General features: G+C 36.7%; 1 protein-coding gene and 1 long non-coding RNA gene across 4 annotated transcripts; one reads left to right on the top strand and one right to left on the bottom strand.

The window, feature by feature from the left end:
- The first annotated feature begins 10,346 nt into the window (after window positions 1-10,346).
- On the top strand, window positions 10,347-14,284 carry LOC309477401. The gene is made up of 2 exons (XR_014198623.1): window positions 10,347-13,411; window positions 13,463-14,284. It is a non-coding gene; the product is annotated as an uncharacterized lncRNA (long non-coding RNA).
- Window positions 13,796-26,920, bottom strand: adgre5a (adhesion G protein-coupled receptor E5a). 3 transcript variants are annotated; one of them, XM_082138047.1, is made up of 18 exons: window positions 26,595-26,920; window positions 24,370-24,447; window positions 23,899-24,045; window positions 23,663-23,815; window positions 22,718-22,870; window positions 22,351-22,394; window positions 22,132-22,251; window positions 21,083-21,236; window positions 20,875-20,991; window positions 20,595-20,776; window positions 20,348-20,512; window positions 19,302-19,496; window positions 18,990-19,207; window positions 18,768-18,834; window positions 18,099-18,190; window positions 17,611-17,779; window positions 17,276-17,371; window positions 13,796-16,847 (listed from the first exon to the last, which is right to left on the bottom strand). In XM_082138047.1, exons 1-18 carry the CDS (start codon window positions 26,620-26,622, stop codon window positions 16,806-16,808), a joined length of 2,220 nt encoding a protein of 739 aa, XP_081994173.1. In that variant the 5' UTR covers window positions 26,623-26,920; the 3' UTR covers window positions 13,796-16,805. The 3 variants fall into 3 exon arrangements, with proteins under 3 accessions (XP_081994173.1, XP_081994175.1, XP_081994174.1); XM_082138049.1 differs by lacking the exon at window positions 22,718-22,870; XM_082138048.1 differs by lacking the exon at window positions 23,663-23,815.
- Between the last annotated feature and the right edge of the window lie 497 nt (window positions 26,921-27,417).

Here is a 27,417-nt window from a genome sequence, read left to right as displayed (position 1 = left end):
AAAATGCGGTTTGAAATTTATGGTGTTTCTGACGTCACAAACTACCTTCACAACCAATCACATCAACATGCCGGCGGGCTTTAGCATATCAATAACAGCGAACTAGAAGGGGAGTCTCGGGAGATGCTAGGATATCCGGTATATTTTTCTGTTGAGATAAAAAATTGGGTAGATTTAGCAATAGCGGGTGTATGATGTATACAATGTTATGATGAACTATATGCCTTTCTCCACTGACGTTCTGAGTTGTTCAAAGCGTTGCTGATGATTGTTAGAATGCAGCTGACTGACTCTGAAATGGTGAATGGGAACATAGCAACACATTATTAGCTGTTTGATAACGTAGTCAAGCAAAAGGCTAATCCTATTAATTACCGTTATGGGTCTGACGTTGTAAAGAGCGATACCATTGTGCAGCGTTTACCTCAGTAAGTTGGCAGAGTGAATCTCTGAGCTGGCGTAAGTGGAGGCGGGGCTAATTAGCATATTCATGGATCTGCGTATATTAAATGAAGTAAGGGTTTAGAGTTACATTCAAGCTATTTTAAAGGTGAACTAAGTAACTTGTTTTACCTTAACTGAACAGCTTCGGAGTCATTGGAATGGTTATATTACTTGTTTCGGGTTGAATGGTGGTCGTTTCGCACCCCCCTGGTGCCCGTGAGCAGAAAATACGCACTTGCAACTTTGAGCCGGCGGGCCGCCGGCCGCTGCGTCAGTTAGTCTCGCGTGATATCAGGTCTCGCGATGTAAACAATTGCTTTACGGCCAAAAGAAATCTGCTAAAATGCTGTCATTATTGCGCTCCCTCACGCTGTCCGAACCCGAATGAAGAAGACGTTTTAAAGAACGTCCCATCTGCTTTGATGTCGTTGATCTATAGCCTCTGGTGTCTGAGAATCACCAACGAGTTTTTACGACAGTGTTGTCAAATATCTATTCCGAAGCTGTGGGGGGAGCTCTAGAGAGAAACCTGCGAGCAAAAAGCGAGAATACAGCGAAGAAGTCCCGAAGCTACTGAGTGCTGCTTTAAGGCATGAAGAAATTTTTTTTCACAGGAAAAAACTTTTAAATATGTCATTTTGGTGATCAAACATGAGTTTTAAGGGATACAATTATTGACTACAGGGTGACTTTAAGTATTTTTTCAATCTTTGATTCCCTGTTTTATAGAATTATCTAGCTTATATTAGCTATGTATACATTAATCTGGATACATTTGGAAACGCCACAGCGTTTTCGTTTCAAATTGCTCCCCGTCTAGCGTTTTCAAAAAGTTGCTTATCCACAATGAAACATCTGAAAAAAGTTTAAATCACTTTAATGGTTAGTTCTAGTGATTGATTCTGATTGGTCAATAGCAAGTTTTTGACCTACGTTTTCAACTTTTGATGTCATTTCTAGCGAGAAATTACTATTGCAGTAATTAAATATTTGCTTAGTTATTACCAAAGCTCTCTTTCTGCTGTAGATCATTAAACCATTACGCTGTCTCAGAAATCTGTCTGAAATCAGTTTCGTGAGGTACCTTTGAGAGCAAACCCTACCTACAAAGTCATTGCCTGTTAGGGCAGCGAGGCAACAAGTCAGCTGCCTACGTTTTCGGACGCAGCAGTCATCGCCTGTACACAAAAAAACATTTACAAATGAAGCATATCAAAGCACTTTGCAATATTAATAAGCCTCACGTTTGAAGAAGCAGATCTATGTGAGGGGATTCCAAATAAACATTGTAACCTGCAACATCAAATTATAAAATACAATAAAATAATCATTAAAAACATCCCAGGACAGGTGTAGCCAAAACCTGCTCCTGGAGAGCTGCCATCCTGTAGAGTTTAGCTTTTTATTATTTTCCCTCTGATTTCTCCACTATTTAATCCAGTGTGTTTTGTTTCCTGTACGATTCGCACATACCTTTCATTGTTCTGTTAACCAGTTTTGTCTTTGTTTGGTGTTTCTCTCTCATGTCTCTGTCATCTGCCCAGTTGTTCCTTTGGATTCTTGTACTGTGTGAACTCCTTGATGAAAAAATGCATAATGCTGGGCGTCTGGAGACACTGAATCGCACTGTGCTTCTTGAGACGTTTCTTTAAATAATCAGCCCAAGACAGAAACCTCTATCAAATGGAAACATGTGTTAACAATGGGAATTTGAATTAATCACGGTCTCCAGAGTTTACAACTTTTAAGGACAGGATGCCATTTGCATGAAAGACCCACCCTCCTCTGTAAGCAAGATATCACTAAACTCCTAAAACCTTTATTAGCTTTTGGTTTACTTCTGTGGGGATGAGACCATTGTACCAGTCGCAAATGATATTTCAAATGATACTTTGAAATATGATAATTGTTCACATCAAACCATATACATTTTTGGGTGAATTTCAGGTTATCCCAGCACAGGGAGAGAAGGGATGGGTGAAGAGTGGTTGATGAGGAGTCTGTAAGGGTGAGGCGTAGTGCGTCTAGATGGAAAGGCTAATTTCGCAAGAGAGAGTTCAAATGTTAATTTCCAGAAACGTCCTTCGTCTTCTCTGGGTTTAGTCGTTCCTCAACCAGACGGCGCAGCATTTTCTAGTTTCTACAGTCTTACAGTGGACTGCCCATCCTGGTCTTGACTTTAAGCATCGATTAGTGGCTCATTCTTCATGAATTCCCCCATGCTTTGGTTGTAGGTCTGGACTGATCTTTGTTAATGACCGCTGCCTGTCACTTATCAAGGACCTGGATTAATTCTCTGTCTGCTTGCCGTTTTTTCACTTCTCGCCTGTCTGATTCTCCTCTTTACTTTCCCCTTGGACCACCAGATGCATATTGACTGATTATCTGGTTTTTAACTCTCGCCTGGCCTGCGATTTACTGTCTCTTCTATTGGGTTGAGCCCGGGCCTTAACACTACGGCTCGTCACCAGTTATTTGAGCTTAATTAATAAAGATTGTATTAGGGCTGGGCGATATGGCCAAAAAAAAAAATCACGATAATTTTTTTTTATATCAGTCGATATCGATAATTATCACGATAAATGTCAAATCTTTATTTCTTTCAAGTTTAAAGGCAGATTTTTGCTCCTAAGTGAAAGTTGTAGAAACCAGAGCGTTAATTGTGGTTTTAAACTACTCTTTATTGTCAGAACATATCATGACAAACACTTGCCAAACTGGAGAACATTTCACAAATCTGAGGTATAACATTCAAACATTTGTCATTTTTCCTTAACAAAATAAATATCTTTATTGGACAATTAATTTCTTAGTCTCTGCATGTGCACATTTTTATTTGGTAAAATGTAATATTCTGACTGTTTGAGTTTTATTAAAATGAACCATTGGTCATCCAGTATCATGCATTTAGATCATGATAACCACAGATGAAACCAGGCATAGTCTATAGCACCTCACTATCATGGCAAAATGTAACTTTATGGTTTCTATGGTATTTGTATGAAAAACAGTAGCCTAAATACATTATTAAATACTGTAATTATATTCCATTAGTCCTTTAATACATTGTCTACATTAATAATATAATACAATTCAATATGTATATCCCACATTTCATGATGTAGTTAATATTACTAGGCTAACGTTACAGTAAATCCATGGTAAATTATGGGAATTTGTAGACGGAAAAGCCTTCTGACTGTATCGATGCGCACAGTGTTTCTCCTGTTTGTCAGCGCTGTTTCATCTGCCTTTAAAGGGATAGTTCACTTTGAAAAATTTTTTTGGTATGTTTTAGCTTACCTCAAGGGCATCCAAGATGTAGGTGTCTTTTTTTCCGCAGTAGTTTAAATTTTTATATTTTTAGGTCAAACCGTTCTTGTCTGTCAGTCATATAATGCAGGTCTATGGTCACTGTCTCAAAGAGCAAGCACAGAGTCCAAATTAAAACAATTCCCCATCGTCCCAAATTAAACAATTCCCCTTAGGCCATCAAACAAGTCTTAGGCCATCAATGTGTACTTACGATGGGGAATGGCTGAGGTATGGCTCAAAGCTGAGGTATGGCTGTCTACGTCCTGACGCAGAGCAACCCGGTACACTACAACAACAGCGGCGGGCCGTTCGCCAGTAAGGTAAACGTTTCTATGGTAACAGCGAGTTGGACCGATCAGCAGACGTTGCTGCTACGCTTAGGATTGTGGGTAGTGTAGTTTTTTTTCATAAGATCGAGGCTAAAACAAGTTTTTCTCAAAACAAGGTTGATTTCATACGAACTTATAGCTTCTACAGGAGCAAAAACCTTCGTTTCACAACCTCATAGCTCGTGGTCAGTCTACCTCAGATGGTTTAGACATTATGGCTGATAATCTAAATCCTTATCGAGAAATACTGTTGACCGGAAGTTCTGAATCCCTACTCCGCGTTCCGGAAGCAGGAAGTGTGACATAGGCCTATAGGGCTAGAAATGATCAAATTGGTAACTTAGACAGCGGTTTCTTCTTCCGGTCGGCGGACTGTGAATCGAAACTAGGAATCGAAATTTAAACTTTTGAACGATTCTGGGAAAATCGCAAAGCTAGTCCCGGTTCCAATCGATACTCGATACTCGATACCCAAGCCTAATCAGAGTAAACGCATCTGCTCGCGCTGCCGTTTGGACTTTGAGCCGAGCGGATAAATGGTCCGTGTGGCGCGCGGTTCAAATGAGTTTCGTTCCGCTTTTGGCGCATAAACATTATCGAACATTTATCGAACTCTTTTTTTTTTTTCTTTTTTACATTTATTTTTATTTTATATTGTTTTACTGAACAGAGGTCCAAAATGGAAACATTAGCACGGTATACCAAATACATAAAAGTGAAGCAACTCTAGTTACAGATTAGTATTTCTGATACATAGGATAGAGGAGTTCCAGACAGATCACAGTGTTAACATCAGATGAGTAAATTAAGAGTTACAAATATGTAATGAAGTATAAGACCCAGTATATATTTATCACATTCCAAAGTAATCTAATACAGGCTTCCATATTTTCGTAAATATTTCTAGCTTGTCGTTATTGATAAATCGTAACTTCTCAATATGAATAATGTTCACTTGCTCACTTTGCAGCACTTCGAATATTGGAACAATATCCAGTTTCCACCTCTGAAGAATCAGTCTTTTTGCAAGAACCATAAATAAAGAAATACCCTGTTTTTCAAATTTACTGAAAGAAGGTACTGAAATCACCCAAAAAATGGCAATCACCGGATCTGGAGCTATCTCTTTTTTATACACTTTTGAAAGTAGGTTGAAAATATCAATCCAGTACTTGTGAAGGTTGCAACATGTCCATAATGAATGTAGAAGTGTACCTTCTGCAACCTTGCATTTATTACATACCGGTGATACTTCAGGGAAAATCTTATGCAATTTAGTTTTACACATGTATACTCTATGCAAAGATTTGAATTGGATTAAGTTGTGTCTAGTATTAATCGAGCAATCATGTATGTTTTGTAGGCATTCCTCCCATTTTGCATCCTCAATGGCGTACATTTATCGAACTCTTGATATCGTTTTATCGAGAAAAATTATATCGCGATAATTATCGTTATCGTTTTATCGCCCAGCCCTAGATTGTATTGAGCATCACTCTTCTTTTGGGTCCTTCATTACCAGAAACCTGACAACCCCATATATTTTACCCATAAATTTAGTTTTGTTGGCTTAGCTTGATTCAGTAATGTTGGTTTCACTTTATTTTACAGTGTCCTTGTTACACGTTTCATGTACACACACATTTGTACATGCACATGCACATACATGCACATTTTTTAAGTTAAATTTTTTTCACTGAATGTTTATATATTGTATTATTTTTGGGTGTGTGTTTGGATTTGTCTCTTTTTTTCCCCACTGTAATGCAGATACTCTGATTGTGTTCATCTGCTGTTGATTAGTTTGTGTCTGAGATGATTGGATGGTGAAAGTGAGGAGCAGAGATATAAGTTAGAGAGAGATATCCTTTCACCAGAATGGATTCCTTCTCCTCCCTTTCAATATCATTTGTTGATTAAATATTTGTGTTGTGGTCTCAGGATAATGTGATGAAGTGTTTTTTGACAGAAAGAGAACCGAACCTGTATGCTTTGAAATTTAGTCTGTCCTCGGGTTATCCGGCTCCACCACAGATGCTCGTCACCGCGGCTCCTCCTCGGTCTCCAGGACCATCGGCTGCACATGGGCTCATCGGCTCATCAACTCCATCAGGGTCTCCATCAATGGCTGCATCTCCGTTGGTTGTCCCCAGGGTGTTGTCTGCCACCAGGTCAACTCCACCATGGCTCCTTCCCGCCTTCGACTGGGGCCTCGTCCTGGCTGGCCTCTGGTATTCCATCTGGCTTCTCCTGCTCCTAGCACCTCACTGGCTTCTCCCACCATCTACTCCTCCAGGTTTTTGTTTTTACCCTGGACTCCTTTTGCTTTCAGTCTGCTCCACGCCCTCCTCCAGAGCCCCCTCCCTCCTCAGTTGGACCATTTACGGCGTGAGGACACGCCTTTTGGGGAGGGGGCATATCCTGTATGTTCTTATTTCATATTTGATGATTTTGAAAACTGATTTGATAATGTGGAGATGTGTCTCTTGTTAGATAATCCAGTATGTCTGGTGGAGACCATCTTGATAAATATTTAGTTTGGAGGTCTTTATTTATTTATTTATTTATTTTAATTGTGGGAGGGAGAGAAGCATTTATGCTAAGGGAATTGATTTTGATTTGATAGAATTTTCCCTTAATCCTACGACAGGTTTATAATCACTGTAGGAAGACAGATTTAAATCTTACAGCTGATTTCTTTCAAATTAATAAAGAAAATCTATTTAAGGAAGTGGTTTCTGCTGGCATTTCGCCCTCTCAATCAGAGACAGGCAGCTGTTGATGAGGAGTCGGAAGCCTTTGTGGAGACTTTGGAAATTTTCCTTAATGCAGATGCTTCTGAATTGCTTAATGAATATGTATATTGGCAGTAAAACTTAAAGAGTTAGAGCTGCTTACTTAGAAACAAGAATGCTTGGCGGAGTTAATTATACTACATGCTGTTGAAGCGGAAACAGATTGCGCTGTTAACCTTACACATCTGGAATTACAAGCAATGAGAGAATGAGAAAACCAATTCCATTTCCTCATTCTAAACTTCCTTCGGATGTGACGACGCTGGTAATTCAATCAAGTCCAGCCGAATGCTTCCGACTTTGATGTGAGTAGGTATATTAAGCTTGTTTAGGCCTATAGTCAAATGTTTAGGTCTAGGACTTAAGGCGTGTCCGAATCCACTTTTGCTAATTTAACAACGGGAAAAATGGTCAGCGCGCCAGGCGCATGGTCTAAAAGGATTGTCCCTATTCTCATAAAGAGTAATGGGTGTGTTTTGGGATTTACGTGCGTTAAACCCATAGACAGTTAAAGAAAACAAATCAGAGTCTCATCTCCCATTCCCTTTAAATGCCAGTTTCGCTCGCGCCATTGCAGATTCGCTATGTACGTGACGGAATTTGATAGTGGAAAGACCGAACGCGTCTCCAGAGCGCAAACGGAACTGCTCGTGCGCAAGCTGACCATCAACAGAACAAGCCGGATTCCACCATATCTTTATCTGCAATAATAATCTTTTACATTGTAATCCTTTTATTTTAAATATTTGGCATGTTTGTGTGCTGCTGTGCGTCCCTGTGAGTGTACGCGCGGCTATGGGCGCACATTACTAACGCGCTCATTAAATAATATATATATATATTGCGCCATTAGACCAGGGGCCCTATTTTAACGATCTGAAACGCAAGTAATAATGTATGATTTGCAAAAATGAAAACTGCTGCTTCTGTGTAGATGAGAGAATCAAAGTGTATGCGCGTTGTGCACACGCTACATTGATTATGGCCAAGCATGCGCCCTTAAAATAGCATATGAATAACATGCGCAACGCGCCACTGACTTTAAACAATTTTTTCCTGGTTAGTGGCGCAATTGTTTTCTAAACCATCAAAATAGCATGAAGGAACGTTTGCGCCGGAATACGCCTCCTTTTTTTGCGCTGAACCGCCCCCGGGAGCGCAAGTTCATTCCCTAGTTTAGCGACGTGCTTCTGTGGAGGGAAAAGCGCGCTTTGCGCGGGTGCCAAATAGGAATGATACATGCGTCGGTGTACAAAGTCAATTGCGCTGGGTGCAAGATAGGGCCCCAGGTTTCGTTGGTCAATGGCGCAGTCTATTTCTGTTGCCTCAAAATGGCAACGCGCCAACAATGCGCCAGAACACACCTCGTTTTCAGACCAGCACGCCCATGGGCGCACAAATGGGCGCAAATGCATTTGCTATTTAAACAACGTGGCAGGACGTGAAAATGATTACTGCATCGGACTGAAACTAAGAAAATTTTTATAAATTAAATAAAGTAAAAATGAAATAAAGAAAAGAAAATGTTAATGTTCCTTTTTTTATATCCTTCGAATTGTTGAAAATTATGTATCATTTCCAGTTACAGGTGCACAAGGTAAACCCTTAATGTATTTTAAGAAGGAATCTGAGGTCTTGTAAAAGGATTTAAGTGAACCAGAGAGTGAGCATCTTAACTTTTCAAGCTCAATACAGTAGAAAATGTTCTGTATCCACCTGTCCTGTGTTGGAGAGGAAACATGCTTCGACTTAAGAAGGATACCCCGTCTTGCCAAGATTGTAGTAAAAGCAATGACTTTACAAATTTGGCCCGCCAAATCAGGCCTAGGGGAGACCCCAAATAGGCAGTGGCGGAGCCAGGATTTTTTCATAGGGGTGGCCAGGCAAGGGCCAGCAACCAGTCTGGGGTGGCACAGAAATCTTAATTATTTTATCATAAAAAATAATTTGATAATGTATTGGACTGTTTTAGTGCCTACACAACTGAATAAAGTTCATTTGTACTTAATTGTAATTGAGAAAGTAGTGAATTAGGAATCATGGAATACTGAGTGAATTTTATATATTTTTTTATTATTAACCACCACCTCATATTAAAATTAATTAAATAGTAATAAAAGGGCACACACTATAGCTAAAGTTCAACTTGCTCAGTTAGCTTGGTTCTGGTTCTCAAAATATCCAATAGCTTGTTCTACCTTGTTGCATCTTCATGGATGAGATAACATGCAGATAAATACTGTAGTCCAAAGATTATTCAACCTTCAACGCGTTTTATATAATCAATGAACTCTTCAACCAATTCTGAGTTTTTCAAAAAAAGTTTAACTTTCTATATTAGTTGTCAAAATATATAATTACAACAGTTCTACCTAAATTAAAAAGGAAAACAAAAGTTCTCTTTTGAATCCCCATGTGCAAGAATGTGAACAAGGTGGAAGTCAACAGCACAAAATGTAAAATGTTATGTTTTTCATAATGTAATGTTGCCAGAATGTAAAATTATTTATTTTATGGATTTAAAAATTATCCATTTTTGTTTGTCCTTTACAAATTAACGCAAAATGAATGCCTATCGTCTAGTACAAATGCACAGTGCTCACATTTATTTGGACATTAAAACAATACATATCAGTTTGTGCCTTATATTGTGATCTCACATAGCAGAATATTTTAATCCAGACACATGGAACGCATATATAACAAATACATACATGCGGTTTTGACTGGTTTAATCGCCTTTTTGATTCTCACGCCGCATTTGCGCGTGATGTGCTTACCGCAAGCACAGTACAACGGCTATCAGCCTTATGACAGGAAATTAGTTGGTTTTACTGACATTTGGCCTGACAACATCTAATCAAAGATAGCCAACTGAATAAGGACAACGCCCTTTTCTCAGCATCTGACAGAAGTGTCACAAGCTTTCACACACATCTTCTAAAATAAAAGTAGCATCAGAAAAAAAGGGAATTACGTTTGTTGTTGACTGCACACTATTCGACTTACTCAAAACATTCTTGCAACCCACCAGTTGAGAAAGATTGATTCTATATTTACTATGTGCATATCACTGTCTGATGTTCTGCTGAAGCTCATTCGGCACTTGCACATTTCCGCACTCGTTTGACTTGCGCCTGGCGCTGAGGTGAAGTTGGAGTGTTCGTCTGAAAAGTCTCACGTTTTTTGTGGTTTTAAAGAGACGGTTCAGCGTTTAAAAAAACGCAATTTTTGTCAATAAAAAAAGAGACAGAAACAGCAGTTGTGAGAGGGGTGGCCAAAGGGGTGGCCAAGCTTAGACCAAGGATGGCCACCCCCTAGCTCCGCCAGTGCAAATAGGGCTATAAGGTCAGGGTCAATATTAGTGTCGAGCTTTTGTAAGCGTCTCAAATACATTGGACCAAAAGGTTACCAGATGTGGATATGTCCAAAACATACAGTATGTAGATGGTTGGCAGGAGAATGTTTGCAATGGTTGCAGGCAGCACTCTTGTCTGAGATTTTTTTTTGTAAATTGAGCATTGGTTAAGTGAGCTCTGAATAGTATTTAACATTGTATTAAGCCATGCCTGGGGGTGATACGGGAGGTAGAGGAGGAGGTAGGCCTCCATGTCAGTGAGGACCTCAAGTGAACCGTTAACACTGCTGCCCTGGTTAAAAAAGCCCAACAGAGACTTTACTTCCTGAGAACTTTGAGGAAGGCCCATCAGGCAGAGAGCCAGACTGCTGAAGTCTTTCTACCATTTCACGGTAGAAAGCATATTAATATATTGCATTACAGTCTGGTATGGAAACTGTTCAACGGCTGAAAGAGCTGCACTACAGAAGGTCATAAAAACCTCACAAAAGATCATCGGACTTCCACTGCAAGTGAGGAAACTGCTCCTGCATAAAGTGTCTGATTGAAAGAACTGAAATAAGTGATGACTCGGTAGGTTATGCTTTTTAGATAAGAAGGAGAAAGAGACAAACACTCCCTCCTCGTAGAGGTCACTAATCTTGAGAAGGCCATTAGATGACCAAAGGCGAAATGCAGGATTTAAGCTAGATGAGGGAAAAAAGTAATTGTTGAGGATGGGCATGTGAGTAGAGCCTCTATTTAAACCATGGTGTTTCCTAAACTGGACCCAAATTTTAAGGGAGCTAGTAGAGAGTAGAGAGTGCTTTTCACTGATGAAGTTTCCGTATGCACCCAGGGAGGACCATTGTCAGAATAGATATATCCCTGTTCCAAAAGAGAAGCTTATTGATGTTACAGGCCCAGTAATAGTGCTGAAAGATGGGAAGTGCAAGGCCTCCCTTAGCTTTAGGAAGTTGTAGAATTAAATGTAAGATTGATGAAATTGATGTAGAATTTATGAAATATATATATATATATATATATATATATATATATATATATATATATATAAAATTCTCTGACATCGTTGTTTTACCTTTTACCCTTTTTTGTTTTGTTTTGTAAAGGCCGTTTGACTTAGTCTCTGCACGTTCGCTTTGTAAACACTAGGTCGGTACTTCCGCCTAAGGCGTGACCTTTCAACGTGAAAAGTATAGAAATGTTTCTTTTTTGTTGTTGAAAATGACAGATGGTTTGGCTAGATAAGACCCTTATTCCTCGGCTGGGATTGTGTAAAGCCCTTTGAAGCTGCACACTGAAACTGCAATTTGGACCTTCCAACCGGTTGTTGATAACCGCTGAAGTCCACTATATGGAGAAAAATCCTGGAATGTTTTCCTTAAAAACCTTAATTTATTTTTGACTGAAGAAAGAAAGAAACGAAGAGCTTGGATGACGTTGGGGTGAGTAAAGTATCAGGAAATGTTTATTCTGAAGTGAACTAATCCTTTAAGTTGAACCTTTTGAAAGATTGATTGTTGACTGTGTAGGTTTACTGGCAAATCTAAAACTGGGTATCGGTATATTTAGCCAATTATGTGTTGCCCGATTTACTATCCAAAGGTACTATCCGCTGCGCATGATTAAAGTGGTGCATCACTCTGGTGGTGAAATAGTTGAAGTTTTGTAAAAATGTCAGTCTACCCCAAATGATTCAGACAGACCCGAGCTAAAAGATTTTGCATTTGTCACTCCTGATAGCAGTCTGCTCTATAAGGTAATGGTTTTTGTTCAGCATGCAAAATGCTCCAGTCACTTTCTAGCGCTTGATGCAGAGAGTTCTATCAGGAGTGACAAATTGAGAGTCATATTTAGATTATCTGGTGATTGAGTCGGATAAGCTGGGAAAATCATGCAAGTAGTTTGGACACGGTGTTCAGCCATTTTGCTGATGCTTCCTTGACTTTTAAACCTTTCAAAGCGTCAGTTTGCAAAGGCAGTTATCACATAGGCCTACTTAACAGGTAAACAGCGAGGTCAGTGGCATGTGAAGCCTGTGATGGTTAATGTGAGAGCGTGATTCAGATTTTTTTTTTTCACTCCCATAAATAAGCGAGTGCTTTGAAGATTTTGGGGAATGGCAGGATACTATCAGGTGTTTTGTTATAACTTACTGTAGCTCAGTAGTTAGAAATTCGAAGTTCGAATGGAATGTAAGGTTTGAGCATGCTTTCGCTGCCATGAAAGATTTATTTTTGCAATGTGCCTGTTCTGTTTGCATCTTATTTTACACAACATTTTTAGTAGATGTGGATGTGAGAACTGTATGCCTCGGGCGTGAATTTCATCTAACAGTTGGGGATGGGGACAATAAACAAAAAAATTCTCAAGAGCAATTTTTGAAGGGGACACAAATAATACAGCCAAAATTGTACTTAGATTCACCATGCAGTCATATTATAATTATTAAATTGTCTTCTGTCCTCATATTTTTTTATGTTTCGTCCTTGACAGAGGACGTCTCTTACTTAGATATTCAACTGCAGCAAGCCCACTGATCTGCCACTTAAAATCACATTGAGCAAAAACTCAATGATATCTACAATATTAGCCTAACATCAGTTCACACATAGGCTTATCGCCGTGTTAGTTGTAGTGGGAGACTTAGTATCCAACAAGCTACGGTATTAAACAAGCTACCAAACAAGCTAAGATAATCGCTAACATAGCGGACTCATGGAAAAATACATCGGTTATCATCTTTTTTTATTTTTTATGACTAATTTATTAATGACTCAAAGAGAAAAGAATCACTTCATCCAATGTTTAAAGTGAATAAAATAGCCTTGACAGCCTAGTCCACAACCACTGAAGAACTTTGTTCTCTCCCACCGGACTTGTGTGTGTAAGGTAAAGGGGGAAAGCAGGCAGTGGACCAAAGCACTGAGGCAAGAGAGGGGGGACTCAAAATGTTTCTGAACTTTTTTGTCCCGTTTGCGTTCTTGTGTATTTGTGTTGTGGTTTTGAGTGGTCTCATGATAATGTGATGATGAAGTGTTTCTTGACAGAAAGAGAACCAAACCTCTATGCTTTGACAATGTTTTTGTTCCTGTTGGGAACATTAGGGGAGGGAGCCAGTTTGTTTGTATTCTGGTTTTCTCATCTTTATGAATAGACGGGGAAAGAGAGTAGTATCCTCTGTTTCTTTTATTAGGTAAGTTAAAGGACTCCTGGGTTAGTTATGTAAGATTTTTTTTTGCTGTTTTGGCCATGCTGTCCCTGAAGTTATTTTTCCCTATTATTATTATAATTATTATTGTTATTTATTATTCTTATGACTGTTATTATAATTTGTGACTAATTAAAAGTACTTTAGTTGTGTTGTTGATGATCATCCTGTTTCTCCCTGGTTATTTTATTTTACAATTTTTTTTCTTTTGGCATTTGCTCCCAACCCTAGATAGGCAGCTATGTAACAATACTGGTAGACAGATAGGACAAAGTGCAGAAAAGTAAGATTCAAGTGCAAAATGTAACTCAACATCTCCATAACTAAACCTTCATATCATGAGCCAATTATAAGAATAATTTATTAAGCATAATGTGTCATGATATGGTACAAGCAGACAAAATAAATGATACATACATATAATAAAATAAAAAATACTTTGGATTTTTTTTTACTCTACCGTTTAAATGTTTGGGGTGAGATACATTTATTCAGAAAGGACACATTAAACTGATCAAAAGTGACAGTAAAGACATTTATAATGTTACAAAAAATTATATTTCAAATACATGCTGTTCTTTTGAATGTTGTTTTCACCAAAGAATCCCGAAAACAAAAATATTAAGCAACAAAACTGTTTTCAACACTGATAATAATAATAAAAAAAATACTTGAGCAGCAAATCAGTATATAAGAATGATGAATGATTTCTGAATGATCATGTCCACTTTGCCATCATGGGAATAAATTACATTTTAAAATATATTCCAATAGAATACAGTTATTTAAAATTGTGAAACTATTTCACTATATTATAGTTTTCATTGTATTTTTTCAAAATAAATTCAGCTTTGGTAAAAAATAAATAAAAAAACGACCCCAAACATTTGAATGGTAATATACAATATCTAGAATGTTCTTGTTTTAGCTTAAATAAATAGAAGATCAATTCTGGTAAAAATACTTTTTGAAAACTGAAAAAGTGCAAAAGAAATAATCAGAGACAACATAATGATGACAATCTTTGAAGGCATTATTTAAAAAAATGACCCTAAGGGAAAGAAAAGTTTCCCTAAATGAAGAATCACACAAATACATGATCATTTCCATAGAAAGCATATATAGAGATATGTGGCACTTCAACTTGCAAATGAATGATAAAGTCGATGGTCTGTTGACAATATGGGGTGTGCGATATGACTTATCTTATCATGTCTTATCATGACATGAATCATTTTATTTCACAATAACTATATACACTACCGGTGTCACGATGTGGGTTTTGTGTCCTGTCAGGTTCTATGGTTCCCTGTCTTGTCTAGTTATCCCAGGTGTTTCTGCTTTACCACGCCCCCTTGTTATCTTGTCTAGCTCGTTTGTCCCTGATTACTTAAACCCTGTGTTTCAGCCTTGTCTTTGTGAGTTCTTGTATGTCTTACAGTTTGTTGTAGCACATTAACGTTGGTTGTTCCTTCCTGTTCTCGAGTCCTGTATCAGTCTAATTTGTATAGTTTGTGGTCTGTTAAAAAAAGCGTGTTCTGCATCTGGATCCTGCTTCATCTCTGCCTCATCTCTGCCTCAACCGCACCACGTTACAACCGGTCAAAAGTTTTAGATCGGTATGATTTTTTTGTTTTTAAAAGAAGTATCTTCTGCTCACGAAGGCTGCATTTATTTGATTAAAAATACATACAAAAACAGTCATACAGTGAAATATTATTACAATTTAAAACAGCTGTTTTCTATGTGAATATATAGTTAAGTGTAATTTATTCCTGTGATCAAAGCTGAATTTTCAGCATCATTACTCCAGCCTTCAGTGTCACATGATCCTTCAGAAATCATTCTAATATGATGAACATGATTATTATCAATGTTGAAAACAGTTTTTTACATTTTTATTTCATGATGCTATGATGAATAGAAAGTTCAAAAGAACAGCATTTATCTGAAATGGAAAGCTTTTGTAACATTATACGAATTATAAGAATTTTATTTTTGGGGGAAAGAAATTAAATAAATCAATACTTTTATTCATCAAGGATGAGTTAAACTGATCAAAAGTTACAGTAAAGACATTCATAATGTTAGAAAATATTCTATTTTAAATAAATGCTGTTCTTTTGAACTTTCTATTCATCAAAGAATTTTGGAAAAAATTGTACACAACTGTTTTCAACATTGAAAATAATAATGAATGTTTTTTGAGCATAAAATCAGCACTGTGACACTGAAGACTGGAGTAATGATGTTGAAAATTCAGCTTTCATCTGAGGAATAAATTACATTTTAAAATATATTAAAATAGAAAACAGTCATTTTAAATTGTCATAATATTTCACAATAATACTGTTTTTTTTATATTGTTTTTTTATCAAATAAATGCAGCCTTGGTGAGCAGAAGAGACTTCTTTTAAAAACATAAATCTTACCGATCTAAAACTTTTGACCAGTAGTGTATATCATGATATAGCTTGCTTTAAATAAAGTTTTTATGATATAAAAATGTAATTGAAATTTCATAAATCTCATCAACAATTAAAAAAATTAATCACACAATCACATAAAAAAAACTAATTCTATAGCCAAACTAACATAAGTAAAACAAACAAACAATCAAACTAAAAAACAAACAAACAAACAAACAAAAAACCTCAAGCTCACTGAAGACAAGTAAACAGTCAATGATAAAATAGCAACAAAGAAAATAATTACAAGGAATAGGACAACAACAAAAAAACCTAGAACAAAGACACAAATGAAATAGACCTTTAAACAAAAACCTTTAAATAGAAACTTTAAACACTAGAAATGAAAAACTACAATAGAACAAAGCAGGTTTAATAGGCTGCTGTCACTTTAAGAGCGAACTGACTGATCTAATATTCGGACAACTTGTGTTTACGAGGATACTCGCAAAGACGGGCATTTTGACATATAAGTGTATGTATTTGACTGTTCAAGCTCAGTAAGGCGCTAAGTTCAGAACTCATGTGCTGTATGAGCAGCGGCTTTATGTGTATGCGTTTCGTGTGTGCTCAAAAACAGTCTCTCAGGCAGCGCACGCATATAGCGAATCTAGTCAGACATTTGCAGACTGCACAGAACGGCAATGTCACGTGAACATAACCGCGATAGAGACGGTAGTCCAAAATCTCTAGTGGTTGACAAACTTCTACCGGTTAATTGTGTCTACCGGTATATCGCCCGCCAATAGTTGACATAGCATGACATGTGCTGTGAGATCGATAGAAAATAGGATGTGATTTCCACAGAAAGCAGATGTAGAGCGATAATTTGGCACTTCAACTTGCAAATGAATAATAAAGTCGATGATCTGTTGACATGGCCTCTTAAATCTGGGATTCACCAGTGTGCTGAGCACTCTTGGAGGCCTGTAAAAGAGTGCAGAAAATCGGATATGTTGTTGAGCTCAAGCTCATTTACATTCACAATCACAACGAGTTATTACAGGAAAACGCACAGCTCAGTATGATTAAAATGCTCCAGTGATCATCGCCTCCCTTGAGAAGCTAATGTTTCCTATCTGAACGAGCAATTAGCATGTGATCTCTTATGTCCTTGAAATTTATGTGATGAGGACACTTTCAACTCAGGCCCTGATAGACGAGGATGTCAAAGCAACAAGTAAACACTTTTAATGTAATCAAAATGTTAATGTGCACACGTCAGTACTGCTGTGGCATTTACAAACTTCACAATGTGACATAAATCCAACAACGGATATGCAGTTCAACCTCTGACTGCATTTCCACGTAGCAAGAGCTAAACGGTCCCTATAACTGAGAGTGAGTGCGTTTACCTGCGATTTGCTTGTTTGGTTTGAGCCGAACTCTGAATATTTCCTCTTCTGTGGTGTACAGATACATGACAGGCATTTGGCATACTCTTCTCTCACCTGTGGGGAAATTAAAAATACATTTATCACATATCAGATCACAGATGGCTGTGATGGAACTAAATTGCAATTCATTCTAATGTTCATTTTTATGTTCAGTTCATCATTCATTATCCCGTGTCAGAGTTTATTGTTTATTATTACCCGTCTCAGGCTTTATATTTATTGACAAAGCCATGATTGATCTATCTTTCCATATTTGTTGCTAATCTGTGTATCTCTGGAGAAACAGGACTCACTTGTTTTGAGAGCCAGCAATGCATGATGAACATTAGCACCCCCTGGAGGCTGCTTAGTATAGTGAAGATGTATGACATTGCCAGAGTGTCCTTATTAAACTGAAAACAGCCAAACACCCACATGATGCCGAGGACACACAGCTGAGCAATCGCAGTGACCGTAAATGCCCTGTAGGTGGAGATAAAAATGTGAAAGCTCACTAAAAGCGTATATTAATGCATATTAGACTGATTTCTGTAGGATCATGTGACAATGAAGACTGGAGTAATGATGCTGAAAATACAGCTTTGCATCACAGGAGTAAATTACATTTTATAATATATTCACATAGAAAACATTTATTTTAAATTATAATAATATTTCACAATATTTTTACTGTATTTTTTATCAAACAAATGCCTTGATGAGCATAAGAGACTTTTAAAAACATTTTTATTCCAAGCTTTTGACCGGCAGTGCACATACAGGATTTAAAAACATTTCTCACTTGATTTTGCGTAGATTGTTTAAGTCTGGGTTGAGGGAGGAAAATTTTTCTGCCAGCTTCCATATTGTTATGAGGAAGAAGAATACATTAACCTGAAACAAACAGGAAAAACTTTTTAAACAATTGATTTTATCAATTTTGACTGCTGGTATGTGGCACTTTTCAGTAATAGCATAAACTTGGATGTCCTATTACTTTATAAAACATTTGAAGTACAAATCCCATGGCTTTTGTTGTGAGAACTACTCGATACAGTATATTTGATCAACAATACATATATAAGAAGTTTACCTGCACTGAAAAATGAAAATAACTGGTTTTAAGTCAACTATATTATTTAATATAACTAAATTTAACTTAAATACATTAAGTTATAACAATAAATACTTTTTTATGCTTGAAGTAGATTACAGGTTACCATTTTTTACAGTGTGTCGGCTGTGTCCCAAATTTTGCGCATAAAAATTACGATTGTTTCCCATTGCAAAAAATGGCATTGTGGAAAGCCATTTACTTATTTAATTATTTATATTCTTTTTTATGTCTATTAATGTTTATTTTCAAATAAATTCAATAAAATGTCATTGTGACATGTCACTCAGTCCTGTCATTGCCTTTCAGATCCTGTTTTCTAATCTATTTGTGGAAAGTGCAACAGTAGCTACTTACAATAATTATGGCACAAACTGGCCCGTAAAAGCTCCAGATGAAGCCATCTTCAACGTTGAGCCAACAGCTAAAGACAAGGGAAAACATCTTAATAACATCTTAACAGCAGCTTAATAACATCTTAACACATCTTAATAACATCTTAACAACATATTAATTACATCCTAATAACATCTTAATAACATAAAAATAAAAATTCTGATTCAAAATTCTAAAACTCACTAGCTATTAGTGCCATATCCACTTGCATGCGCTGAGGCTGAAATTGCAACGATAACAGCAGGAACTCCATAACCAGCGGCAATCATATAGATGGGTCTCAGCGTTGTGTTGAAGACCAGCACCACCATACGGAAGAGCTGCACTCCTTCCAGACACATCCAGCAGAACGCAGCCAGGAAGAAATAGTGCAGAACACCCGCAACAACAGCGCAGCCCACCTGAACCACAGCATGAGGACAGGAAGAGAACACACAGGATGTTTATGATCAGAACTGTGAACTCGTGAAGCCACATACTACGAAGATTACGTACCTCATTCTCAGTGCGGGCGATGCCCACGAGGAACACGAAGTAGGCGATGAAGAGGCTGATGCAGAGGTGCAGGTGGATGGTGTTGCGTGTGCTCTGGATAGATCGCACCAAGTAAAATGTGGCAATGCAGATGAGGAGGCAGACCAGAGACAGTGGCAGTCCCACCCATGTGATCAGACTCAGCTCGTATACATCCTGTTGAGACAATAAAACAGATTTCACCTTACGATCAATTTGAAGTGTCGAGAAATGGGTCCAAGTGACTTTAAAAAAAAGGTGTAAAAAGACAGTTATTTCAGAATTATTATAGAATTATGGGTAAGGGTCATAGGTCATATACTGAAGGATAGAAAAATATTAAAAAGGTAACTTTTTATCTCACAATTTGGACTTTTTTTTCTTGCAATATATTTTGGAATTCTGACTTTTCTTAATTCTGAAGTAATTGCACAATATAAACTCATAATTTTCTGAGATGTAAACTAAGAAAGGACAAAATCAGAATTGTACAGAGCCCCTAAAGGGTCATGGTGATGGAAAAAATATATATCAATGCTTTATATCTTTATATATATAAAGTTTTGCATTCCCCCGAGAAACTCTGCGTTCGCTCGCAAAAACTTTGCGTTCCCTCACAAAACTTTTGTGTTTCTTTGGGGAACACAAAAGCCTTGACATATAATTTTACCTCCCATCTCATATTTTTTCCCCCATCACCATGTCCCTTTAGGGGCTCCATACAATTCAGATTTAGTCCTTTCTCACTTTACATCTCAGAAAATTATGAGTTTATATTGTGCAATTACTCAAATATTGTGCAATGGACCCATTTCTCAACACTTCAAATCTGTAGGAGCCTTAGATCTGATGCTTCTGTTATAGATTGCAGGCCTACAAAATAGTATCACACTTCTTAAATAGTATTTATCGTTTAACAAAATCTTTAGTGCATGCCACAGATAATGGTGGTGACATTTTGGCTGAGAAGTTTCACTTCTGTGATGAGCTCAAGGTGTGATATTGTAACAATAGTTAAGGGTACAAACCCCAATATCATAGAGCGCCATCAGCACTGCGAAGCTGCTGAGATGATTACAGGAGCAGACAGTCTGGATATCATTGGAGCGCACTGTAGTGCAGCCTTCTTTTGACCACGCGCCCCCTTTCAGGTCAGGATCCCAAAACACACAGGTATGATTCTTATTTGATCCCTGGAGAGAAATATGCATTAACAATACATCACATTGTTGGAACACATTGTATGTGGTTCATTAAGAGCAAACGGTTCCTTACCTCCAAGTGAGAAAACGTGAGCGTTACTGATTTCGTCAGATTGGCAGTCTCTGTGTTACTGACAGTGGCGGTTAATACTTTTGAATTGATCTTGAACTTCTGCTTTTTCTCTAAATGGTTAAAAGAGTGGTTGAGTGTTTTCCCCAGATCTTTGTAGCTGAGGAGAGCTGCAGTCGTAAAGCCTGGTTGATGCACAAAGACAGTAAAAATGTGTGTGTAAAAATGTATGGTCATATACAGTGCATTACGTTACTCTGTAAATGTGATTAAGAATATATACCGAGGTATGTATTTCCTGTTGCTGTTTCCCAGTGGGATGCAAACTGTGTACTGGTGGTGGATATACTGAAATCACCCTCAGGTGGAGAACTGCCTCTTTTTACCAACAGCTCCACCTCTGAAGGACAAAAACCACATTAGTAATGTAAGAACAGACTGAAGTTGTGTGCTACTGAAGTGTAATATTTCAGTTTAGACCTGTTTCTTACCAGTTTCAGTGGCTGATCTCTTAGTCTGGCCTTCTGACAGCAGAGGTCCTATCAGTTTTAGCATGTTTTCCACAATATTAAACAGTGCTGACACTTCATGGTTATTACCTTGGAAGCCACCTCTAAGCAGAGCATCTAAAGCACTCAGAAAAGCCTGTATGGGTAAAACGGGACAGATTTGTGTATCAAGATGATGTTTGAGTATAAGCACTTATAATATTTGAGCTGAGCTGTTTTAATCAGAGAGACTTTATTTAATGTATGCAAGGCTCTTTAGCACATGATTTTAGCATATGTGAAAAAGAAGTATACTTAGCAAACATTTAAAAGAGTACTCATTATGGAAATAATATGCTTTAAAAGATTATACTTCAGTGTGAACTAAATGTTTTCAGACACTTAATTGCATGTTAATTAAAATTAATGAAAATGTAGTTTAAGTTTATGCTAGATGCAATTAGCTGAAATTTAGAGTGCTATTTTGACCCATTTAAGTAAGACTTTAGTTCATCTTTAAACGCAATTTCATAATTACTTCTGTTGTCTTTGAAATATTGTTAAAATATACTGACAAGCATTTGTGAAAAAACTTTAATTAGTGATGTCAAATCGATTAATCGCGATTAATCGCATCTAGCATAAAATTTTGTTTACGTATGTGTGCATATATATATATATATATATATATATATATATATTATTACATTTAAATATATCATATATATGTCTGTGTGTGTGCGTGTCTGTGTATGTATACTGTATACACACATATATACACACAGTATATATGTGTATATATACAGTATGCATGTGTATAAATATGTGTGTATACATAATGTAAAATTACCTTTTAAAAATGCACTTAATAGTTAAGAAACAGTGATGAAATTGGATTTGCTTTAAGTACATTTAAGTGGCTTTTTATTTTATTAATATTATATGATCTACTTTTAAGATTTGAAGTACACTACAAGTGTACATTCATTACATTTAATCACAGTTCTTTTTCACAAGGGTATACATAAGTATTGTATTTTACAAGGTGTCACCTCCAGAAATTGTTCTCCGTCCACTTGTGTAAAACGCTCCTTCCTGACAGACTCATTCTCACTCAGTCCCAAACATTTGTTGGTCATCAGAGAGACAAGTTCTTTTAGCTTTGGAGATGCCTACACAGACAACACAGAGAAAAAGAGAGATCAGCACTCTAGTTGATAACGAATGACTGTAATATTCTGTATCAGTAATCTAGTCAAGTTGTGCTGTACCTGGGATGCTTTGCTCTCGCTTATAAATGTGTTACACTTAAGCTCTGAAAAAAAATTGATATAACTATTAAACAGCATTGCAGAAAAAAACAGTGCAGCTGTGATCACAACTGATATTCAGACCAACAGCACAGATTTAGTGTGTTTGCATAACAAGTAAAAATCTTACTTTCTCAAAAATAATCTGAAGTTTCAATGTGTCAAAACTTGGACTTTACAGTTTTAAAGGACCTACTCATGCAGGGTTCATCTGAATCAGTGAAGTTAGTTTCAATAAACATGTTACCTGAAAACTCTCACATTAGACCAAAAGCAATGTTGCACAATAGATGGCCACAAAATGTCTATAGCTCTAATAGTTTCTTACCGATACACTGAACTCTTTGTCCTGCAATAAATGTCTTGTTCCCATTGCTGGAAATGTAGCCAGGTTCACATGTGCATGAATAACCTCCAACAGAATTACTACAATTTGTATTAGGACCACAATCAACACTTCCATTCGCACATTCATTGATGTCTGAAATGAGAAGAACAGAGATTCAGATGTTGTTTCTGCTGCACAGAGGTCATATGAGATGCATCATATCAAGCTCTCTATTTTTTTTAACCCACAGCACTTCTTTATTTTTGGTTGCAGTTTATTAATGAGTGCAGTTTCTGTACATAAATGTGTACTATATCTGCAATATAATTTGTAGCTATTTCTTTAATTTACAAAAAAAAATTCAAATAATATACTATCTCTAATAAGCTATATCAACAAAACTTGATTCAAATGTAGAACCTTTTAGGGGTTCCCATCATGGGGTAATTTTCTGGATTTAGTTTTTAATAAATTTAGTTTAAATTCATTTTATGAATTTAAAATTACTTCATTTTAAATTACACTTTATAAAGTAGTCAGCTCGTAAACTTTATCAATAGAAACATTTAAATGACCTGTTAAACATGAAAGTATTATGTAAACATTGAAGACATTTCTCCTTATATAGAACCTTTTTAGCATAAAGGGTTCTTTAAAATTTAGTCAAGAACCCATATTGAACCCAGTTGAACCATTTTTTCTAATGTATGTAAATAATGACATAATTGTCATATTAGCCTGAACTCACCCTTTAACTTTGAGCTAAACAACACCCAGTTTCACGTATCATTGTCCCACAACATCCCATACTGAACTCACAAAGTATATTGTGATTGTGAGGACAGTGTTTGCATATATAGCAGTCCTTGTTTCACAACAATATCTTGCCCCAAATCATATACTTTTCAAACCAAAACTACCTCTGATACTTCTTTTATTTCTTACCGATACACTGAACTCCTTGTCCTGCAATAAATGTCTTGTTCCCATTGCTGGGAATGTAGCCAGCTTCACATGTGCATGAATAGCCTCCAACAGAATTGAAGCATTTTGCATTAGGATCACAAACAGCACTTCCATTCGCACATTCATTGATGTCTGAAATGAGAAGAACAGAGATTCAGATGTTGTTTCTGCTGCACAGAGGTCATATGAGATGCATCATATCAAGCTCTCTTTACCTTGGCATTTAATTCCATCCGGTTGTGTGAAATTGTGAGTTGGTGTGAACCCTCCTTTACAATGACAGTAGTAACTTCCATGTGTATTGGTGCACATTGCATTTTCTCCACAAATGGGTGGTGTAATAGACACACACTCATCGTCATCTATAGGGATGACAGAAAATGTATGAATAATCACAGCACTTTTTCTTTATTTTTGGTTACAGTTTATTAATGAATGCATGCAGATTCAGTACACACATGTGACCTATCCACAATATAATTTGTAGCTATTTTTTAATTACAGCTAATTTTTAAATAATTTTAAAACTATATCTACAAAACTTGATTATCTTTTTTTTTTTTTTTTTTTTGTGGGGCCAGTATAAATGTACACGTACAATCCAAGTAAAATCCTGTTGAGCCCTGATATTGATTAAAGCTCTTGAAATAGAGTTGTATATCATATGTTCGTCTTTTTATCCATACCTACACACTTTCCCCCTTTCCTTGAAAATCCACGGTCACAGGTCATCACGGTGTTCTCTGTCAGTGCCAATAGAAGACCTGTAAACACAAATAAAAAGTGTCTGTTACTGTATGTTTAGTGTCTTTGGTGAAAAGCTTGATGCACATACAAAGGTCCAAAGGTCTGTGACCACATTGAAAATCTCTCTCTCTCTCTCTCTCTCTCTCTCTCTCTCTCTCTCTCTCTCTCTCTCTCTCTATATATATATATATATATATATAATTTTTTGGGTGAATATACATATATATATATATATATATATATATATATATATATATATATATACATACATACATACATTTTTTTAAAATATATATATTAAATGCAAATAAACAGAACAAAACACTAAAACATTCTGATATTCATGTTCATTTCCAATTCAACTTTTTACTCTTCAACTTATGTAATGAAAACGTTTGTATTTAATAGAAAATAGAAGCATTTTCATTATTGGCCTCCGAATACTGTAAATGAACTGTGTTTGTAAACATTGGTGCCACTGAGCATTTAAGTGTCATGCATTTCAAACTAAGCCATGTTCTTGCCTATCTAATCTCATAGATAAGTCATGCTGCCCAAATCGGCCTTTATTTATCGCCCATAATGGCAAAATTGTTATTCACTGGGAAAAACAGTCTGAGAAGACAAAATTGGAAGAAGTATCTAAAAAAAAGAATATTTCTGTTCATCTAATGCTATTTCCACTCATTGTTCATGACAGTTGCATTAGAATGATGGCGATTCAGGAAGTATGAGTGCTCTGGGTGAGGCGCTGTGCAATACTGTAACTAACAGATTTAACTTAAACAACCAGCACTCAGACCGACACACTGTCACATGCTCTGACCACAGGGAGGGTCACCCAGAAGACTCTTAAAAAGTAGTGTAAGACTTTTTACAACCCACAGTGGTGACTCCACCATAACCTAAGGTGTGGTCTTGCTCATTATTGTGTAAGCACCAGACAAACAATTGTTTTATGATTTTGTTCTTATTCTTTTCAGCCTAACAGAAAGTTTAACGTAACACCCCCCCTCCTCATGGTTTTTCTTTGTTTTTATTCCGCCGTCCCATCATCCTGGGCCTCTCAGCTGTGAGGACAGATTAAAACACCTTGGATTTCCTGTCCTGATTCGGTTTCCGCCAATATTTTTCCATTGTCAAAATCAAAGCCACGCAGCACCAAGCTTTAAAGGGATAGTTCACCCAAAAATGACTATTCTTTTCTGTGGAACACAAGCAAGATATTTTGAGAAACGTCTCTGAGGGCTTTTTTGTCCAAATTCTGTTGAACACAAAAGAATATATTTTGAAGAATGTTGGTAATCCAACCGTTTTCATAACCAATGACTTATTGGTTATGAAAACGGTTTGATTACCAACATTCTTCAAAATATATTATTTTATGTTCAACAGAAAAAAAGTCATAGGTTATGTATGTGACACCAGGTAAATGAGATCTCTCTTAGAAGAAAAGGTTCTATATAGAACCTTAAAGGATTCTGTCAGACGCTTCATATAACCTTTTATGGGTTCCATCATGGGGTAATTTTCTGGGTTTAGTTTTTTTTAAATGACATTTTATGAATTAATCAGCTAGTAAACAAACTTTATCAATAGAAAAAATTATATAACCTGTTAAACATGAAAGTAGTACGCAAACATTTAAGACATTTCTCCGCATGTTGAATTTACTATTTCTATTTATTTACTATTTCAATGTCTTTGAAGGTTCATGACAGTGTTTGCATATATAGCAGTCCTTGTTTCACAACAATCTCTTGCCCAAAATCATGTACTAATAACCAGACCTACTTCTGATACTTCTTTTATTTCACTTCACAGTTGTTTTCCAAACACTTGAACGTCTTAAGACTATGAGAACCGGAGCAGAACCCTCTGCTCTTCTCTATTCATCACTCACATTCATCTGGTGCTTTCCAGATAACTAGAGCTCATGGACCCTGATTCACACAGAAACTACCCGAATGTGACATCAGTTTTTCCTATCTGTGGCAGTTTCCTCTCATGGCCATTTGCTGGTTCTCTATTTTTAAAACAGCAGCAATTACGCAGTTGTTGGCAGGGCAACGTTTGAGTTAGCAAAACCACACAGTGGCTCAAACATCTGTCTCTACATTGATCTGTGGAAACTTCAATCCTAAAAAGAAAAAGTGTGACTCACCCAGACTCAGCAGATACATGTTCCTCATGGTCAAAGAGTGAAAGAGACTTACAAATTAAAAAATAAACGAAAACAGCTTATGATTTGATCCTGATCAATTTCATGCAAGAAAATTCTTGAGATTCTTCAAAGGTCGTCTTTCTTCAGGATCCTCACCAACTATCTTCTGTTTCTATGCAGGGCTAGACTCTTCACTTTTCTCTCACTATCTAGAAAAAAAACATAAGTTGTGAGGCTTTTTTAATTGAATGCCTCCTTTTCTCAATCTTGCTTCACAGACGAGGTCTTGTGTCTTTCTCGCTGACTCTAAATGTTGAAAAAGCCTGAAGTGCCTGTAAGAGTTTTGTGAGTGCAGTCCAGCCCCCTGCCCTTGCTGACACTGAGAGGGAGGGAGGCGGGGGAAACGTTGCCAGCTAATGTAACAATACATTTAAAATAGGCTTCATGGTGTTAGTTTGGTGTTGAGTAAAATTCCTTGGATGCTAATCTGTTCTCAGAATCATTTTATGATTCATAAAAATCAATTAATAATATTGTTAATATTACAGATAGAGCCTTCAAGTAAAGTTGCAAATCAACACTCTTAGAAAAAAAGGTTAAATGGGATTCTGTATAGAACCATAAGGTTCTTGACTGAATTAAAAAAACACAAAAAAACACACATGCCAAATAAGGTTCTATATTAGAAGATTTGTCTTAAATAATTGCATAATTCTTACGTTTAATTGGTTATTTAATTTTATTTCTTGTGATAAAAAGTGTTTACAAGCTTTTTAATTCATAAAAAAAACAAAATGAATTCATTAAATCTAAATACATAAAA

This window comes from Leuciscus leuciscus (genome assembly GCF_965113295.1).
Source record: "Leuciscus leuciscus genome assembly, chromosome: 1".
NCBI classification, from domain to species: Eukaryota; Metazoa; Chordata; class Actinopteri; order Cypriniformes; family Leuciscidae; genus Leuciscus; species Leuciscus leuciscus.
Note: the sequence above shows the minus strand (reverse complement) of the source record. Positions and strands in the feature narration are given on the sequence as shown.